We start from the raw sequence: 20994 nt of genomic DNA on the forward strand, positions 1-20994 counted from the left end.
AACTCATCTCATTGTTCACAATAATTAGCTCATGTTGATAACTGACACACTATTACTGTTAGCCAGTTTATAGGAACATAAGAACCAGGAGCAGGAGTAGGCCATCCAGCCCCTCGGGCGTACCCCGCCATTTAATAAGATCATGGCTGATCATTTTAGGGGCTCAGCTCCGCTTACCCGCCCTGTCACCATAACCCTTCATTCCGTTACTGTTCAGAAATCTGTCTTTGCCTTAAAACATTCAATGAGGAAGCCTCAACTGCTCCACTGGGCAGGGAATTCCACTGATTCGCAGCCCTTTGGGTGAAGAGGTTTCTCCTCAACTCAGTCCTAAATGTACTGCCCCCTAATGGGAGGCTATGCCCCCTCAATTCTAGTTTCACCCTCAAATGGAAACAACCTCTCTGCTTCCATCTTATCTATTCCCTTTATAATTTTATATATTTCTGTAAGATCCTCCTCACACACCACCCCCCTTTTCCCCCTGCTAAGTGTTGACTTGCAGTTTCTTTTACAGTTTTTAATACTTGAGGTAAAATTCAGAAAGGCAGAACTAAATCTTACTTTGGGACATGACAGCCAGTGCTCCCTGGAGAATTCCCACTCTCACTGAATGTCCAATGTTTAGAATGTGTGCTTCATTCCTGACTGATGAGTGGAACTAAAATCTGGGTCACTGGTGGGGAGTTTAGAGAGGAAGAACGGCGGTGGGGGGGGGGGGGGGGGGGGTGGGCATGAGGAATTACACAGTTCTGAAAACCTAGAAAAAAAGATGAGTTTCAAACAAAGCATTGTGATAAAATTGGTGCATCATGAAATGAGTGCAGTGATGTAGCAATGGGACATCATGCCCATAACGATCGTTCGCGTGAGCCTGTTTGTTTGGGGTGTTGCCTTTGTGCCTGTTTTAGGTGGGTGCCAGACATCCTTGTACATACTAATGAACAAACTGTGTAAGGAATCCTCAAGGAAATGATAGTGGGTTTTGGGAGGGCAGGACGGGTGCTGGGAACCATGGTATACAGGGTCACTGTGGTTGCCTTGCTGGCCCTGGTAGATTGTGGAGTTCTCTCTCTTAAACTGTCCTTCCTTCGCAGGGACTGATAAGGCAGGCATTGCAAACCAACTGCTCCAGATCATCCAGGATCTGGAGAAGGCTCATCGGAACTTTGAACGCTGGGAAACATCGAAGGACAAAAACTTCTCTCTCGATTTGCTCACATAACTTCATGAGAAAGTGTAAATGTTTCACCTGAATGTTTAATTTCAAACTCTACTTTTTAACTTCTAATCTACATTCGTGACGATATCTTTTTGCATCCTCCTTTGGCCCAGAGATTCCTGTTTGTTTTGAATTATGCAAGATATAGTCCATGACAAAATAAACAAAGTTGTAAATGTATATTTCCTGTAATTAATCTTTTGAACGGTTTGTAAATGTATTTGTGTCCTGTAACATGCTGACAGATGTGAATCATGGGCATCAGCCAGTCTTGCTGTAGTCTACAGAGAGACCAGCTCCTCTAGCCTGAAACTGTAGGATGCTGTGTCCCTGTTGTATTCAGGGACAGCAACCAGACTGTAACATCAAACAAACATCCTGGTGCAGAGTGTCAACAAGCAGGGTATGATTGGACCTGCCTGGGTTGACCCTCAGATCTGGGATTCTTTATTTTCATGTTAAAAAGCTCTCAGTAACACAAGAAAATGAAGGACAGACAAATGGAGCTCCTCTTCTAGACACCCCTCCACTCAGAAGCCCTGGTCACCAGGACCCCGTCATTCTTGGAATCTGCTGCCCCCTCCTGGGGACAAGAGGGTCACTTGCCTCTGGGAATTGTGCTTGGAGACAGAGTGATGCACCTGCAGAAGGAGTTAATTCCCGTTAAAGCATTGGAGGCTGTGTTTGGGATGGAGGGTGGTGGTCATGCCTTTGGAGCATCAATCACATTAGTTACTTATAGTCCATGTAACATGTGTATAATACTCTACTGGATCCAGCTTACAGTATTCAGCACTCTCTTCAATCCTGCACATAACCTGCAGTCCTCTGGGGTGCAGTGGTACTTTCCTTGACTCTGAGACAGGAGGCCTACATTTCAAGTCGCACCTGATGCTGAGGTGTGTAATGTCACTTCTGGGCAGGTTGATTAGAAAATATTTTTGCTTTATGGTCCTGTACTTTGGCTCTCACCTCCCATCAAGATAAACATTATGATGTAATGAGGGCAATCAAACACAATGTTCCATCATGTGTAGTATTCTCATAGCTACATTATTTTGTACATAGCACTTACTATTAATATGTTACCCTAAATAAGTTATCCTGTCACAAAGTTACACATTCCATTTTGTATTCATACACAAAATACATTATCATATTTTTTTAACTGCCGTAAAGAGTGGCATCCCTACAATACCCTGATGTTTGAGGAGCTGTTAATCCTGATTGCTCCCTTGTTTATCACTTTAGCATCTCTTACTCTTCTGTACAACATCTGACAGAATATTTCACTATTCTTTATAGTGCCATGTGGTGTTCCCTGCAATCAATAACCACACCCTGCCATATACACATTAGAGGCATCGTACCTGTGTTTTACATCTTCATACTTGTGTTTAAAGCTTCAATTTTAGGTAATAGATCACCAAATGATGTTCATCAGGGCCCCAAATCTGTTATTGTGACCTGATCAAGCCCAAATACTGATGTCACGGTCGACCGTTATATTGCGCTACCATGCCCTTTGGAATTGTTCCTGTCCCCTTTGGCTGTCCAACTGTTTGATTACATTCTACTAGGAACAGCAGTAAATGTCTCTGCAGTTGATGTTACAATGACTGTTCCGCAGTAGATAAATGCACAGCTATTGGTAACAGCAGACTGGGACATTATTATTGGAAATTACTGAATGTGCCAGTGACACCAAAACTCAGCATTTGTTTTGTGGAATTGGCATGAAATTTGTGTGAATGAACACCCTCAAAAAATGGACATGTGCAAACAGTGAGTTCTTCGTGAGCGATCCAGGTGACTTGTAATATGAAAGATGTACATGGTACTCGCAAACAAATTACAAAGTACTGACAATCTTCAATCTGCTAGGTTCTTCCACACCTTAAAATGTGACACTCAAAGCTGCTGTTTTTCAGAATCTGCGCTGAGTTGAGTTCACTGCATTCCCCTGACAGATTGTTCCTGTTCTGCCTGTGTTCTTAGGAGGGCAGTCCATGAGGATTTTTAACAGCAGGTTTTGTGAAAGATGGTTGTGGGATGGAGATCCTTGTAGCCAGCCCCTGCACACGTTGCTGTACTTTGACTTAACTCAAGATGATGGCTCTGCAGCACACAGGAGGGCTGGGAAGGGGGTCTCCATATGGTGAATCACCTCTCTTGAAGGCTGTGTAAGGTCAAACGTTGAAAAGCAATTTCTGCCACAAGTATTGCGCATGAAGCTGCCATGAGACCTTGTGGGCTTTTTTGGTGTCTGCTGTCAGGCCATTGGTCTGTCTGGGAGGGATGTCACCATTTCCCTCCTTCGCCAGCTAGGCACTCCCAGCTGTATTCACTTTGGGATGAACAGCACTCTCTCTGGGATAGAATGCTGAGGCCATTTTACGCCAGAGATAGAACAGTTTCCCTGCCCCTATAGGTGGTGGGTAAAGAATTCCCTTTTGCCCTATAAAATTGCAGAGCTATCATTTTAAGAATATGGACATTGCAAAAGGTGGATACCAGTTGCTAAGGGTCTGTAATGTACAGCTTTTAATATACAATAAGCTTATTGTCCAGTCTAGAGACATAGCTGCATGCACTAAATGGGAACTTTATATATACCATGGCTCTCCTACATGGCAGATGCTGAGGAAGTGCTCATCCACCTTGGTCTGAACAGCTTTAGGATTTGAGAATTAAACTCCCTCATGAATGGTGCTTTGGATCGAATGCCATATCAATCATTCCACAGCATTGATCGATGACAATGTCATTGATATGTATGAGTCTCTGTACACTTATTTCTATTAAATGTAAGATATTGTTCTAGATGCATGTAAATTTCTCTTTTATAACCTGTTTAAAACAATAAAGTACTTTGTTGATTGAATTGTTTTCTTTATGATTTGGTTTTGACCGGTAGTGCAGATCCTCATTAAGAACGTTAGCATTGGACACCTAGAAAAACCAACTCCAGGAGATCTCTGCAGGAGTTCCTCAGTGTAGTGACCTCGGCCCAAGCACCTTCAGCTGCTTCGTCAATGACCTTCCCTCCATCAGAAGGTCAGAAGTGGGGATGTTCGCCGATGATTGCACAATGTTCAGCACCATTCATGACTCCTCAGATACTGAAGCAGTCCATGTTCACATGCAACAAGATCAGGACAATTTCCAGGCTTGGGCTGACAAGTGGCAAGTGACATTTGCACCACACAAATGCCAGGCTATGACCATCACCAGTAAGAGACAATCTAACCACCGTCCCTTGACATTCAATGGTGTCACTGAATCCCCCACTATCAGCATCCTGGGGGTTACCATTGACCAGAAACTCACCTGGACCCACCACATTAACAGAGTGGTTACAAGAGCAGGCCAGAAGCTGGAAATACTGCGGTGGGTAACTCACCTCCTGACTCCTCAAAGCCTGTCCACCATCTACAAGGCACGAGCCAGGAGTGTGATGGAATACTCCCCACTTGCCTGGATGATTAGAACCCCAACAACACTCAAGAAGTTTGACACCATCCAGGACCGCTTGATTAGCACTACATCCCCAAACATCTACTCCCTCCACCACCAGACGCTCAGTAGCAACAGTGTGTACCATCTACAAGGTACACTGCAGAAATTCACCAAAGATCCTTAGCACCTTCCAAACCCACGACCACTTCCATCTAGAAGATCAGATATATGGGAACACCACCTCCTCCAGGTTCCCTTCCAAGTCACTCACCATTCTGACTTGGAAATATATCAACATTCCTTCACTGTCGCTGGGTCAAAATCCTGGAATTCCCTCCCTAATAGCATTGTTGGTCAACCCAGAGCAAGAGGACTGCTGCGGTTCAAGAAGACAGCTCACCACCACCTTCTCAAGGGCAACCGGGGATGGGCAAGAAATGCTGGTCTGCCAGCGACGCCCACATCCCACCAAATGAATAGAAAAAAATTGGAAAGAGTCAACATAGTTTAGTCAAAGAGGAACCATACTTAACCAATTTATTGGAATTGTTTGAAGGAGTAACATGCGCTGTGGGTAAAGAGGAGTCTGTAGGCACATGAGGGATCTTGGGGTCCATGTCCATAGATACCTAAAAGTTGCTACCCAAGTTGATAGGGTTGTTAAGAAGACGCATGGTCTGTTGGCTTTCATTTGCAGGGGAATTCAGTTTAAGGGCTACGAAGTTATTGCTGCATGTCTGTAAAACCCTGGTTAGACCATACTTGGAATATTGTGTTCAGTTCCGGGCGCCTCACTGTAGGAAGGATGTGGAAGCTTTAGAGAGGATGCAGAAGAGATTTAACTAGGACGCTGCCGGCTTCCCCCGCAAGTTGCTGGGCGCGCTGTTCTCATAGGTTCCAAGAGGGCGCGCTGTTCTCAGAGGTTCCAGGAGGGCGCGCTGTTCTCGGAGGTTCCAGGAGGGCGCGCTGTTCTCGGAGGTTCCAGGAGGGGGCGCTGTTCTCGGAGGTTCCAGGAGGGCGCGCTGTTCTCGGAGGTTCCAGGAGGGTGCGCTGTTCTCGGAGGGCCGGGAGGGCACGCTGTTTTCGGAGAGTCCGGCTGTTCTCGGAGTGTCCGGGGGTGGGGGTGCGCTGTTCTCGGAGTGGCCGGGAGGTCCCGCTGTTTTCGGAGTGGCCGGGGTGGGGGAACGGTGTTCTCGGAGAGTCCGTGAGGGCGCGCTGTTCTCGGAAGTGCCGGGGACTTTGCGGGGGGGCGGGGGGGGAGGGTGCGCTGTTCACGGCGAGTCCGGGGTAGGGGGGAGGATGGGGGCGCGCTGTTCTCGGAGTGGCCGGGAGGAGGCGATATATCCGGAGTTGCGGTGAGTGTGATAATCACTCTTGCTGCTCGTGGTGTCTGTTTGTTTGTTCCGGGATGAACGCGCCGCCGGCTTTCGAGAGCTTTCTGCTTTTCGAGGGAGAGAAGAAGTGAGTGAGTGAGTGAGGGTGGTGAAGGGGGGAGGGATGGAGGGAGGGTGGTGAAGGGGGAATGAGGATGGGGGTCCGGTCCGTCAGTCTCACCCCAGGGTCAGCTCCCGCTAATTTCACGTCATCCACCGGCCGCTCACCATCAGGCCGCCCCGGTATTGATATTCCATTACACATCGCTGCTAATTTCCTGCAATTAAGTGTTTGGAATACTTGGAGCCATTTTCACCCCCGATCCAAACGCTGCCTGTGGTTACTGACTCCATCCCTTTCCTTGGCCACAGTTTTAGATTAAGCCTGACTGAAACTTTGCTGCTTTATCCGAGATGAGCTTCTCACCTCATCTACCAGACCATTAACGGACTGACCTATCCCCTCCCTAACTACCCACTTACACCCACCTGCCATCCCTGCCCCTTTGACCTGTCTGTCTCCTCTCCATCTATCTTCTCGTCTCTCCATCTTCTATCTGCCTCCCCCCCCTCTCCCTGTTTATTTCAGATCCCTCTTCCTCTCCCCCATTTCTGAAGAAGGGTCTCGGCCTGAAACAGCTGACTGACCTGAGCAGCTTCTCTGTTCCTCTGCTGCTTGACCTGCTGTGTTCATCCAGCTCTACACCTTGTTATCTCAGATTCTCCAGCATCTGTAGTGCCTACTATCTCTGAAACCATTAACACTGCCAGTTTTCAAGTCGGTAGGACCTTTCATCTGCTGAAATCTGGTGGCCATGGGTACCCATATGGGCCCAAGCTGTGCCTGCCTCTTTGTAGATTACATGGAACAGTCCCTCTTCCGCATCTACACAGGCCCCAAACCCCACCTCTTCCTCTGTTACATTGATGACTGTCTCGGCACCGCCTCATACTCCCAAGAGGAGCTCGAACAGTTCATCCACTTCACCAACACCTTCCACCCCAACCTTCAGTTCACCTGGGCCATCTCCAGCACATCCCTCATCTTCCTGGACCTCTCTGTCTCTATCTTGGGCAACAACCTGGAAGCCGATGTCCATTTCAAGTCCACCGACTCCCCAGCTGCCTAGAATATACCACCTTCCTGCAAAGGTTCCATCGCCTATTCCCAATTCCTTGGCCTCCGCCGCATCTGCTCCAAGGATGAGGCATTCCACTCCCGCACATCCCAGATGTCCACGTTCTTCAAGGACCGCAACTTTCTCCCTGGTGGTCGAGAACGCCCTTGACTGCGTCTCCTGCATTCCCCGCAAAACATCCCTCACACCCCACCCCCGCAATAACCGCCAAAACAGAATCCCCCTCCATCCTCACATACCACCCAACCAACCTCCGGATACAACGCATTATCCTCCTACGCTTCCACCATCTACAATCCGCCCCCACCACTAAAGACATTTTTCCATCCCCACCCTTGTCTGCCTTCCGGAGAGACCACTGTCTCCGTGACTCCCTTGTCCGCTCCACACTCCCCTCCAACCCCACCCCACTTGGCACCTTCCCCTGCAACCGCAGGAAGTGCTACACTTGTCCCCACACCACCTCCCTCACCCCCATCCCAGGGGCCAAGATGACTTTCCACATCAAGCAGATGTTCACCTGCACATCTGCCAACGTGGTATACTGCATCCACTGTACCCATTGTGGCTACCTCTACATTGGGGAAACTAAGTGGAAGCTTGGGGACCGCTTTGCAGAACACCTACACTCGGTTCGCATTAAACAAATGGACCTTCCAGTTGCGAACCATTTTAACTCCCCCTCCCATTCCTTAGAGAACATGTCCATCATGGGCCTCCTGCAGTGCCACAACGATGCCACCCGAAGGTTGCAGGAACAGCAACTCATATTCCGCTTGGGAACCCGACAGCTCAATGGTATCAATGTGGATTTCACAAGCTTCAAAATCTCCCCTGCCCCCGCCCCCCACTGCATCCCAAAACCCGCCTCCCTACCCTGCTCTTCCTCTCACCTATCCCCTCTTCCAACCTCAAGCCTCACCTCCATCTCCTACCTACTAACCTCATCCCGCCCCCTTGACCTGTCCGCCCTCCCCGACTGACCTATCCCCTCCCTACCTCCCCACCTATCTTCTCCTCTATCCATCTTCAGTCTGCCTCCCCCTCTCTCCCTATTTATTCCAGAATCCTCTCCCCATCCCCCTTTTCTGATGAAGTGTCTAAACCTGAAATGTCAGCTTTTATGCTCCTAAAATGCTGTTTGGCCTGCTGTGTTCATCCAGCTCCACACTTTGTTATTCCTTCATTATTTCCTTACAGCTGGACTGTCCTGATGGTCTTTCAAATTATTCATCTCATTTGACACTTAAACGAAAGGCTTTCTCTTCCTTTCACGTGTTGAGTAATGCTAGCGCGAAAAATCTCAGTACTGATGCTCCTTTGAATTCTCTTCCCCCCCTTTCCCTTTCACTCCATCCCTTCCACTAATCCAACTTTTCACCATATATTCACTGTACCCTCTGACGTTCTCCTTTGTAATGCAAAATTATCTGTGCTCACCTAAGGGTAAAAGAGTGTCCAGGGAGAGAATAGGGCTCCTTAAAGATCGATGAGGCTGTCTATGTGTGGAACCACAGGAGATGGATAAGCTATCAGTCGAATATTTTGTATCTTTACTGTGGAGAAAGGCATGGGAGCTAGGGAACTTGGGGAAATAGTGAAAACAGTCCATATTACAGAAGACGTAGTATTGGAGGTCTTAAAATGCATAAAAGTAGATAAATCTGTGGAACCTGACTTGACATTGTCGGGAGCTAGGGCAGAAATATTTGTATCATCTACAAACACTGGTCAGGTGCCAGAAGTCTACCAAGTGGATAATGTTGTGCTCCAGGAAACTAAAGACCTGTGAATCTGACATCAGTGGTGGGTAAGTGTTGGTGGGGTTTCTGAGATACAGGATTTACATGCATTTGGAGAGGCAAAGACCGATTAGGGATAGTCAGCATGTATGTGTCTCACAAACCTGGTTGAGTTTTTCTGAGAACATGACCAAGAGGATAGATCAGGGCAGAGCAGTAGACGTTGTCTATATAGACTTTAGCAAGGCCTTCCACAAGGTTCTGCATGGTAGACTGATTAGTAAAGTTTGATCACGTGGGATCCAGGAAGGCTAGTGAATTGGTATAAAATTGGCTTGACAGTAGGAAACAGAAGACAGTGGTTGAGGATTGTTTTTTTAACCAGAGGCCTGTGACCATTGGGTGTTCTGCAATGATTGGTGCTGGATCCACTGTCTTTTGTTGTTTATATAAACATACTTTATGAGAACACAGGAAGCATTGTTACTAAGTTTATAGATGACCCCAAAATTGATGGTATAGTGGTCTGCAAAGATTCTTCTCTAAGAGTACGACAGGGTCTTGATGAGCTGGGCCAGTGGCCAAAGAGTGGCAGAAGAAGTTTAATTTGGACAAATGTGAGATGATGCATTTTGGAAAGACAAACCAGGCCAGGATTTACACAGTTCATGGTAGGCACCTGGGAAGTGTTGTTGAACAGAGACTTAAACATACAGGTCCATAATTTCTGGAAAGTGGTGTCACAGGTAGACAGGGTGGTGAAGGAGGTGTTTGGCACGCTTACCTTCATTGGTCAGAGCATCGAGTATAGAAGTTGGAATATGATGTTGTGGCTGTACAAGTCATCGGTGAGGCCACCTTTCGAGTACCGCGTATAGTTGTAGTTGCCCTGCTACAGGAAGGATATAATTAAATTGGAAAGGGTGCAGAAAAGATTTACAAGGATGTTACTGGACTGATGGTTTGAGGTACGAGAGGCCAAATAGACTGGGTCTTTGTTCATTCGACTGTAGGAGGTTAAGGGGTGACCTCCAGAGGTTTCTTAAAATCATGAGGGGCATAGATAAGGTGAATTGCCAAGGTCTTTTCCTTGAGTGGGGAGTTCAAAAAAAGGTTTAAAAAGTGAGAGGGAAAAGAGAGTAGCAACTTTTTTTTTCTCACACAGTGGTTCAAATGTGAAATGAACAGTCAGAGGAAGTGATAGAGACAAGTACAGTTACAATATTTGAAAGACATTTGGACAGGTACATGAATAAGAAAGGCTTAGAGAGTTATGGGACTAATTTAGTTTGAGATACCTGGTTGGCATGGATGAGTTGGATTGAAGGGCCTGTTTCTGTGCTGTATGACTCTATGACTTGGCTTTATCACTTTACTTCTCCCCACCTCAAATTAATTTCAGACATGACATCATGTTGAACTTTTTAGTCAATTTCCCCTCCATACCAATTTCTTTGGATGGGAGTCTTCTACCCGCCACATGGACCCATTCATCCATCTTCAGTACTCCCTGTCATCAAGACCCGTTTTCTCTAGCCTTTTACCTGCACTTTCTCTTTCCTGAGAACCGCTGACAATTTCTCTGCTTCTTTCACCCGGTCTGATATTGCTGCACTGTGTTCTCCCAGATCCAACCTTGACTTGGTTACCAAAGCTGCAGCATTTTGCCTTTATCTCCTAAGTTCTATTTTCTGTAAAAATTAACTCATCCGAACTGTAATTGCTGCCAGTGTCTTATCCTGCACCAAGTCCTGTTCCAAATCCTCAATGCCTCGCCCCACCCTATATTTGTAATCTCCTCCAGTCACACAAACCCCCAGAACTCCTCATTCAAGTCATTACTATATTGTAACTAATTTTGGCCTCCAGCACTGAGCTCTGTGACACTCCATGAGTTGTATGTTACTGTCCTGAAAATGCTCCCTTTATTCTAATGGTCTATTCTCTCTTAGTCAATCAATTTTCTATCCATGAGAATATATACCCCCAACATCATGGGCTCTTATCTGGAGCAGCCTTGTGTGATAACCTTATCAAACACCTTTCAGAAATGCAAATGCGAATGTACAATATTACATCTCCCAGATTCCCTTTATCCTGTTTGTTACCACCACAAAGGAATTTTTCAGACATGATCTCCCCTTCATAAAGCCATATTGATTTTGATTTATTGTGTTTATATAGTTATGGTGTTTATTTTCCCTCAATGTTTCTTACTCCATGCATACGGATTATGCATCTTCCAATTCAAAATCATTTCTCACGAATGTAGCATTGTATCTGTCCTGTCTGGGCTTTCAAAAAGTTAGATACCCCTCTGATGTTTAGTTCCAGCTTTGATCTTGTAGCTGTGACTCTGTGGTGACTGGAAGACCATACCCACTGTTTTGTTAATGGTTAATTTTTGTTTCAAACACTGCATGCATTTAACAGCATGTTTTTTTTTTGTCACTTCTCCCTGCTTTGACCCCATTTGCTTTCTTTTAAAAATGTTTGTGCACTCTGTCCCTTCCTGACCCACTCTGGGTATCATCACTGAGCAGCCACCCTCCTAGCTGAATCCTGAAGGACAAACCTGGCTGAATGGGTTTGAGGTAGGAGGTAAGAGAGCCAACAAAAAATGAAAACGACCTGATCTGAAGACCATCTAGCTGTCACAAATGAATCTAGTAAGTTATTGGTAGAGACAGAATTCTTGTCTTTACCACCATGCAAAGTGGGAGCAGTATTCGAAAAGATCTAGCAACTGAATTGGGCACCCATAAGGTCATGGGGCCATCAGCAGCAGAATTGTATTCAACCACAGTCTTTAAATTTATGGCTTAGGATACCACTAACTCTCTACCATTAACATCAAGCCAGAGGATTGACCCTGGTTCGTGGTATTGCAGCATCACTTGGACACAGGAGACTATTCAAACGATTGGGTTCATGGAGCATACCAGGAGCCATACCAGACAAACCTAAAAACACTAACTCGGTGGAGCTGCAAGACCGTATGCATACTAAATAGAGGAAACAGTGTTATATGCACAGCAAAAGAAATCCATAACCATTGGATTAACGCAAAGCTGTGCAGTCCTGCCAATCCATTCATGAATGTTGTTGGATATTTAAATGATGAACACAAGCAGAGGGCTTCAAACTTTATCACCTTGATGATGGGGAAACCAAGTATGTTCAGTACAGCAGATAATGCTGAAATCCCCAACTTCCTTCAGCCTGTGAATGATCCATCATTGGCCTCCTCTTAAAGTCCCCTCAGTACAAAAACTAGTCAGATAATTCAATTTGCTCTGGAGGGTATCAAGAAATGGCAGCTGGCAGTGAATATAGCAAAGGGTATGGGATCTGGTAACACTCCTGCAGTAGTTCTGGAAACTTCAAAAGCTATATGTACCCCAGGCGATGTTTTCCAGTTGAACTATAAGATGAGCACATACTCACCAAATGTAGGAAAATTGCCGAGGCTTATCCTGTCCATAAAGAGCAGGTTAAACCCAATCTGGTCAATTATTGCTGAAGTTTACTTTTGATAATAAGCAAAGTGATGAAAGGTATTGTCAACAATTCTATCAAGCAGCATTTCCTGCACAAAAATCTTCAGTAGTGCAGAGTTTAGATTCACAGACTACACAATTCCAAATTTCATTTTCTTGCCTTGGCATCTGTATTTCTCACACATGCACTGTTCTTAAGGCAGTGGGTTAACTGTGAGCAAAATGTTATTTCATTCAGATTGCAAGCTGTTTTATTCCACAGAAAGCAAAATGGACAGAACAGTGTGGGAGACACATTCAGTAAAATCAATGTAATTTTTGTTTGCTTACTGATACTAAATAAAAGAATACCTTATTCTATGCCATTAAATGTAAAGATGTGACCTCTCCCTAATCTAGGTAGGTTATCCTGGTACCAAACTCTTTAGTGTCTACATTGATCAAAAGTATTCGTTAACACTAAGGTGCTGGAAATCTTCAGAATGATCACACTAGACATTGCTAACTAACATGTAACCCTGTGCAGGAAAAAAAACTGCATTTAAATTGTCTTTCATCTACCTGTGGATGGTAAATCCAATATGGACTGAAGAAAGTGTTCCATTTTAAGTGAGCTTCTGCCCAAAATAATTTTATTTGATCTCACACTCGGAATTCTGACCCATGGTAATAGTAATGGTCCCATTTCAGAGCTTCCTAGGAGTGGTGCCCTCTTTCAAATGCTAGCTAGGTAATTTATTACTTGGTAAGGGTTCCCTTTCATTGGACATACCTTGCAAGTATTTTATACCAGTTTGAATTCTGTCTTCTGAATGTTGACCCAGTAGATACTGTGGTGTTTTGCCTGTGACTGACGAGGTGGCTTGTATTTTAACCATTCTTTCTACCTCTATCTAGGATAACCATAATAAAAGACACAAAAGTGCCAAATGCCTGCTTGTTCACCATTAACAAGGAGGACCACACCCTGGGTAACACAATCAGATCGTAAGTGCACAGCTTCAGTGCTGAAAACTGTTTCATTGTAACTATGACATTACTAATGATTTTTTTTTCCTCTACCCGCTTCTGCAGGTTAGATGCTTGGTTGTACTCCCACATGCTAATTGTCCTGATCTGTCTGACTTGAGCACTGTTCTACTATGACCAGAGACACACTACGCCCACTTCTGTGAACCCCTTTATTTGTCTAATAATTACAATTTAGAGTGAGAATTTGTGTTCTGCTGAAAAAGTCAATAGCTTTATTTGACACGTAGGGTTACATAAGGCTATGGCCACTGACAGTATGTTAGTGCATTAATCGGGCCAGATACACAATATATGGACTCATCCTCACCACTATGTCCACAGCTAGCCTGCCAATCAGAAAGAGGTCCCATCAACAAATCCTACTTCTCTAATTCGTGGACTGTCCCCAGTCCATTACATTCCCTGCTGCAAATCCGTCTTCGGTAAGGAAAGATCTGGGTAATGTCAACAATGAACAAAGAGGTTGGAATTCTGCAAAACTGAGAGTGAACTATGTATTGTAATGTGTGGTGTGCTATAACCTGAGCAAGCACATGAGCCAACATGACAAAACCTTGTTCTCAAAATTTAAAATATCCATTTCATAGAACAAGATTCTGAGATGAAGTTTAGTCACTGATATTTGCTGTTTATTATATATACTTGTTATTTAATGTTCTAATCCATTGATTACATTTAGCTGTAATCTATATCAAAACTCCATGACGTGACTATTACTGCTTCAAAGAATTATAATGCTCTTCATTGAAGAATTAAAATCTATTGCTGTTAGCTTGCTTTACTAGCTATTATTGAGGTTTGAAACCTGCAGTTGTTCTTTGCCTGTATCCCAATCAAAATTAACATTTAGAGGGAAAGTTTCCTTTGATTACACATTTTGACACCTTTTTGTTTTCTAGGCAGCTGCTGAAAGATCCTCAAGTGTTATTCGCAGGTTACAAGGTGCCCCATCCTCTTGAACACAAAATTGTTATTCGTGTGCAGACGACTCCTGACTACAGTCCACAAGAAGCCTTCACAAACGCCATCACCGATCTGATCAGCGAACTGTCACTATTGGAGGAACGGTTCCGAGTAAGTTCCTATTTAGGTATAGATACACTGTTGCTGGTGACGAGTGAAGTCCAGCAAGGACTCACCAATAAGGATAGCACATTTGTTTTGGACATTGCTCAGTGAACTGGTAATCTATTTTGTGTGCAGCTGAGACAATGTAGTGGTTCAGTGTCCTGTCATGCGTGTGTGAACAAGTTCTTGATGTCAGGGGAATACATAAAAAGTCTTAAATCTTCACGGGCATAGTAGAACAGTTGGATACCACTGGGTTGGTTGGTGTAACAATTGCAATGTCAGATGGTACACTAATGTACCCTTCTCAATTTAGGGGAAATATGATATAAAACTAGTACAAAGGTGGTTTTCTGTTTAAACAGCTCATATTACCTGCCTTGGAATGCCATCACTGCTCTTTATCTTTTTTATAGAATGGAATAGAATCCCTACAGTGTGGAAACAGGCCCTTCAGCCCAACTCTGTGCGCCTACCCAGATCACCTTTTCGCTGTACCACATCTACATCTCCTTGAATGCTGTGGGCAATTTTTAGTATGGCCAATCCACTTAGCCTGCACATCTTTAGACAGTGGGAGGAAACCAGAGCACCCGAAGGAAACCCACACAGACATGGGAAAAATGTGCAAACTCCCCGCAGACTGTCACCCGAAAGTGGAATCAAACCCAAGTCCCTGGTGCTGTGAGGCAGCAGTGCTAACCACTGAGTCACTGTGCCACCAAGGGACTTGAATGCCAAAGTCCCTCTATACATCAGTGCTGACAAAAGTCCTGCTGTTAACTGTACATTTTCCCTTAACATTCAATCTCCCGAGCTGCAGCACCTCACACTTGTCCAGATTAAACTCCATCTGCCATTTCTCCACTCATATCTGCAAATCTTGTCATCTCCTACCTTATGGACTTGACTTCTAGCAATGTTTTTTGTTAACTAATATTTTTGTATTATTTGAATTCTGAAGTCTTCTGTCTAAAGTGTTAAGTCAATGTTTCTCTTTCCACAGTGCTGCTGGATCTGCTGAGTTTTTGAGGAGTTTCTGTTTTGAATTGCTTGTCTCTCAACCCCTCCCAACCTCATACCTATCTACATCTGCCATGGAAATAACTTGCAACTCACTAACAAGTACATTTTCAATCCTGCGATCCTGATCTGCCGTTCCTATGGATCATGGCTGATCTTAACAACTCCATTCACCCTTGTATCTATTGATGCCCTGAGCTAACAAGAATGAGTTATTCTCAGTCTTAACTTTTCTTTAAATTGGCCTAATATTTAATCACAGTTTCTGTGAAAAATTGTGTCCTGATTTTTGTCACCAGAGGCAATTCTTTTTGCATTCCTCTATCATTTTAAAAGCCTTGGTTAAATTTCCCTGTTATTTTAATTCAAAAAAAATTTGTATCAATTTTACGCAACCTAGATTCATCAATTAATCCTTTCATATTCTGGTAAATGTCTCATTGGTAATTGAGTATTGTGTACAAAATTAATGCCAGATTTCAGATATGTGTTGACCATGGCTTTGCAACTAAAGTGTTAACCCTGCCTCCATCACTCTAGTCCAGTCCTGTGAGATTTCATTAGCCTTTTGTACCACACAATCTTTTTGTAATTAACATGGCCAACGAAATCTCTTCACTGCTCAATGGTTCATTGCCTTCAGCCATTTTGAAATTACTGTAGTTTACTTCAAGTATTTGTATACAGCTAAATGCAAAGTACAGATCTCCTGGTAACACATCTTACACTCGTACCTATTATTTATACTCCATCCCAGAAAACATGACCACTGGTTCATTTTCTCTCCCACCAATCGTTATAAGATCATAAGTGAATGACCTACTTCATAAATCAGATTATGGCTGATCTGACTATGTCCTTAGCTTCGCTGCCTGCCCCATTACTTTCACGTCTATTGTAGATCAAAACTCTGACTCACCTTTAAGTGTATAAACATATTCAGTCTCTGTTGCACCCTCTGGTAGAATACCAAACTCGAATGACCCTATGAGATAAAGAAGTGTCTCCACATTTCCATCTTAAATGGGAGAACTACTTACAAACTGGGCCTTTGAGTTCTAGACTTCTCTATAACAAAAGGGAAACATCCTTTCTGCATCTAACCTGTCAGACCTCCTCAAAGACTCTTATAATGTTTCAGTAAGATTGACTCTCATTGTCTTAAATTCCAGTGAGTATAGGCCCAACCTGCTTAAATCTTCTACAACAGAAGACCCCTTCGTCTAGGAATCAGTGTAGCAAACATTTTTTGAACAGCTTTCAATTCAAGTATATCCTTCTTTAAATGAGGTGAAAGCTGTGCACAGTATCCTAGCGCAATCTTGCCAATGTACTGTACATTTGCAGCTAGCCCTTCCCACTGTGCTCTGTCCTCCATAGAAGCTAACAATTTGTTGTCCTACTTACTGTGTATTTAAATAATATGGTTCTTCACAAACAGTCGAACGGGTTTTCACATTATACTCCATTTGCCAATTTTTTGCACACTCGCCTAACCTTTATATATCACTTTGTAGCCTCCTTGCACTTTTCTTTCCTACCTGAAATATCAGACAGAAGCTAATATACTTCTCAGATATAGCTATCAGTCGCTTTTCATTCCAGCTGACTGGTTCAGAGTGGCATTGTCAAAAACCTTGAAGCAAGTAATGGTTTTGGCTCAGAACACAGGGATTCATGTCCTGGCTAATATTTCTGTTTCTGCCTTGATAACTTCAACAAAATGAATTGGGTATATTTTGCTTGTAATTTGACATGCACTTTTGGTGACCACCAAATAAAATTGCTAGCGATTGATCTATTATAGTTTGGTACTGTTGTAAATTCTGAATTATTGGGATTTTAACTAACAATTTCTGACTCTATCAAAGCATTATTTAACTTGCATTATGTACAGTATTGTGATTCGCGCCATGAAATCTGCTTGAAGTTGTACAGTTCTCATTTTGAGCTAATTTTTTAACAAGTTATTCCTGAACAATGTTTGTTTGTAATAAATGTAGCCTTTCCCAAGACTTTAAATAATTTTAGGTATATTCACAGTACTTCAGTGGACCATGTGGTATAGTACTTATGTCAGGAAGATATTAGTACAGTGTGACCAACATTTAAGAACTGAATATCCAAGGATATTCTAGATATTTTCTAATCAACCTGTACAAAGATAGTGAAGTAGCACTGCTAGTAAGAAATGACATCAATACATTAGTTACAGAGAATCTTAGATTGAAAGATCAACATGCATAATCAATTTGGGTGGAGCTAAGCAGCAGCAAAAGGGCACTAGACGTTTGTGATGGTTGTTTACTGCTACAGTTTGGTATCTATAATGTTAAGCACAGTGTAAGTCGGGGACAAAGGAGCAGCGTGCGTAATAACAGTAATGATGTGTGATGTCAACTTCCACAAAAACTGGGTTAACCAAGCCAACGCTAATACTGTGAAGGATAATTCCTGGAGCGTGCATTATGGGTTTCTAGACTGTGTTGAGGAACAGAGACCCCCCCTCAATTTTTTTTTTCTTTCACGTGGACCTGAGGTCCAATTTCTGGAACTGGACATCAATTTGCAATCTGTGTCAGCGTGCCAGTCGCCATGAGCAGAACACCAGAGCAGCTGCATGCTTGTGCAGCTTAGAGGGAACATCTTGAGGAGCCAAGTTGGAATTAGCTGTTTTGGATTTAGTGCTGTGTAATGACAAAGGGCTAGTTAACTTTGCTGTAAGGGAGCCTTTGGAAAATAATGACCATGGTTTGATAGTTTGAACGTGGCATATTCTAAAACCAGGGTCTTGAATCTGAGCAAAAGAAAATGAGGGGAAAATTGACAATGACAGATTGGAAAAATGCAGAAAGATTTAACAGTAAATGCAATAGTGAGTACTTGAAGAAACAATGCATTTGTCTAAGAATGAATCATTTGTGGTTAACTGAAGTAAAAGAACGAATTGGATTAAACAAAGCAGCTTACAAAAAAAATGCACATGCAGCATGTCAGAAGGCAAGTGGTATCAGAATTCATTACAAGGAAATTTGAGCACAGATAATACCATCCTACAGTTGTATGGAATCTTGATGAGACTACATCTGGAGTACTGCAGTTTGAGTTCAGCAGAGGATCATCCTATAAATCCCTGAGATAGGATTGTTTTATGAAAAGAGATTGACAATTGAGTTTATAAGAAAGGGAATGGCAGGGTGGATAGCATCTTTTCCCAGCTGGTTACTCTGATAATGTGAAGAATTTCTTCACTCAGGTATAGAGAATTCTAAAGATTCATCACCACCCGAGAGCTGTGGAAGCTCAATCATTGAGCAGGTTCAAGACAGAAAATAATGTGAGACAACATATACACATGCCGTAAAGTGGTATGGGTGAGGCAGGCTCAAGAGGGCTTGGCCTCTGAGATTCCACTTGATTTTTACAAGGTTGTGATCTCAGAATAGAAGGGGCTGCAGTTGTCCTTCAAACCCACAAACTTGTATTGAATTACTATTCATTTATTGTGGCAAAATGTGTTACCCAATACGTCAATTGTTTAGGAAATACTTGATGTTGCTCACCATCTTTACAAGAAACTAGAATATTTATGTCTTTGGTCTGGTTCCATGTTAATCGTCTGATCTTGTTTAAAAAGACCACTTATGAAATTTTGGAAGTGATAATCCTCCACATTGCTGCTATGGCATTGATGAAAGTTGATTGAACAGAAAATAATGGAAAATTATATTTCAATTCCAGGTGGCCATCAAAGATAAACAAGAAGGAATTGAATAAGTTGCCATATTTTGAACATCAACATGCAGGTGGTTTCCTTTTAGGTCAGATGACCCTTGTGTGTAATAAAAGCAAAGTACTACAGATGCTGGAAATCTGGAATGAGCATGAAAAATGCTCGAGAAACTCGATCTGGCAGCATCTGTGGAGAGAGAAGCAGAGTTAAGCGTTTAATGTGATTTCTTCATAAGTGAATTTCTGTGTAGTCATACTGGAGTCAACATTAATTCTGCCTTTTTCTCTCTGTGTCTCTCTCTCCACTCCTTGTATGCATTTTTTTAAACATTAGATCATTGTTTCATCTGTGGTTTGCTGTATAGGAAAAAAATAAAGCTCTGACTCAATTATTAAGTATCAGAACTTTATTTTCTAGGGTGCACCTTCACTACTTGGTCTGCAGCATTTCAAGAAAGTATAGCCTTCTAAACAGCAATTAGGCAAAGCCAACAACTGTCTAGCCAGCAATGCTAAGATTCTGTAAACAAAATGTTTTCATGAGGCTTGTGACATGACCTGTATGCTGGGAAACACCTACAACCTTGTACACGAAACAATAAATTAGGATTGGGGATAGGTCACTTGTCCCTTTTGAGACTGCTCCCTGCCATTCACTGTCGCTGATGGTCTTGCCTAACCTGAACCTTTCACCCCTTAAGTTTAGATTCTGCACAACAGGAAACATCCATCAAGATTCTTCATGATCTTATACGCGCCATCTGGACTCAATGTTAGTTTGCTCTCTCTCAAGGATGCCTGACCTACTGTGATTTCCAGCATTTTTTGTTTCCAATATTAAGTGCATAACTTGGTGAAAAAAGCAGTTTTGAACAATAATATCACCACATCTAGCAAACTTCCCCAGAATGTTGGCACGTTCTTAAAATCTGTTAAAGATTTTACCAAAGATCGTAAGTTGGTGAAATAACCAACTTTGCACGACAAGATTAACATTTCAGCAAACGTCTTAAAATCTCTTTCGGATGTTACAAATGTGCATACTTCAGTGAGTGAAGCAAATTTGAACAGCAAAATCACTATTGCCAGTAAACTTCTCCAAAATGTTGGCGTATTCTGATGTACGTCCTCTGGTTTCAGAGATCATGGAATCCTCACAGTGTGGAAACAGGGCCTTCGGCCCAACAAGCCCGCACCGACCCTCAGAGCATTCCATCCAGACCCATCCCCCTATAACCCACCTAATCTACACATCCCTGAACACTACGGACAATTTAAAGCGGCCAATCCACCGAGCCTTCACATCTTTGGTCCGTGGGAAGAAACCGGAGGAAACCCACACAGACATGGGGAGCATGTGTAAACTCCACACAGGCAGTCACTTGAAGCTGGGGTTGCACCCGGGTTCCTGGCTCTGTGAGGTGGTAGTACTAACCACTGAGCCACCATATTCTGAATTCCTGACCAATTTGAGTCGCCGTATCTGCGTAAAGAGAGAGACGGGGGAAGAGAGATTTCTGGTTGCAGGGGCCTGTCGGGATGCCGGTGAGTCACTGTTTTTGAATCTTTAAAAAGCTTACCTCGTGAATAGGTGGAGGGACGCTGACCAGGAGCGGACACGGGACTGTTGAGTAAGTGAGGTAGTAAATTTGTGTGGTTGCGTTACCAGAAACAATACTCGCGTAGTGTCTCCCACCCATCCTC

The 20994-nt window shown here is 43.4% G+C and overlaps 3 protein-coding genes across 5 annotated transcripts in view; 2 read left to right on the forward strand and 1 right to left on the reverse strand.

Moving 5' to 3' along the window:
• rasa4 (RAS p21 protein activator 4) overlaps positions 1-4106 on the forward strand; it is a 233593-nt gene extending 229487 nt beyond the window's left edge. For both annotated transcript variants that reach the window (XM_048556900.1, XM_048556901.1), the window contains one exon: positions 1098-4106. In XM_048556900.1, the coding sequence (XP_048412857.1) occupies positions 1098-1225 (128 nt within the window). In that variant the 3' untranslated portion in view covers positions 1226-4106. The remainder of the gene's footprint in view (positions 1-1097) is intronic.
• Positions 1-20994, reverse strand: part of LOC125464498 (general transcription factor II-I-like) — a 224658-nt gene that overhangs the window by 54700 nt on the left and 148964 nt on the right. The gene's annotated exons all lie outside the window — the stretch shown is intronic.
• On the forward strand, positions 5963-19682 carry polr2j (RNA polymerase II subunit J). 2 transcript variants are annotated; one of them, XM_048556902.2, is made up of 4 exons: positions 5963-6036; positions 13333-13422; positions 14367-14541; positions 19300-19682. In XM_048556902.2, exons 1-4 carry the CDS (start codon positions 5981-5983, stop codon positions 19333-19335), a joined length of 357 nt encoding a protein of 118 aa, XP_048412859.1. In that variant the 5' UTR covers positions 5963-5980; the 3' UTR covers positions 19336-19682. The 2 variants fall into 2 exon arrangements, with proteins under 2 accessions (XP_048412859.1, XP_059511357.1); XM_059655374.1 differs by lacking the exon at positions 5963-6036 and adding an exon at positions 6037-6142.

This window comes from Stegostoma tigrinum, chromosome 27 (genome assembly GCF_030684315.1).
Source record: "Stegostoma tigrinum isolate sSteTig4 chromosome 27, sSteTig4.hap1, whole genome shotgun sequence".
Classification (NCBI taxonomy): Eukaryota; Metazoa; Chordata; class Chondrichthyes; order Orectolobiformes; family Stegostomatidae; genus Stegostoma; species Stegostoma tigrinum.

Bases quoted from the DNA above. Each gene is read 5' to 3' on its own strand.
- polr2j (XM_048556902.2), top strand. From the start codon at position 5,981: ATGGGGGCGCGCTGTTCTCGGAGTGGCCGGGAGGAGGCGATATATCCG. The intron at 13,423-14,366 runs GTAAGTGCACAG...TTTGTTTTCTAG, and splicing joins CTGGGTAACACAATCAGATC to GCAGCTGCTGAAAGATCCTC. The intron at 14,542-19,299 runs GTAAGTTCCTAT...TTTCAATTCCAG, and splicing joins TATTGGAGGAACGGTTCCGA to GTGGCCATCAAAGATAAACA.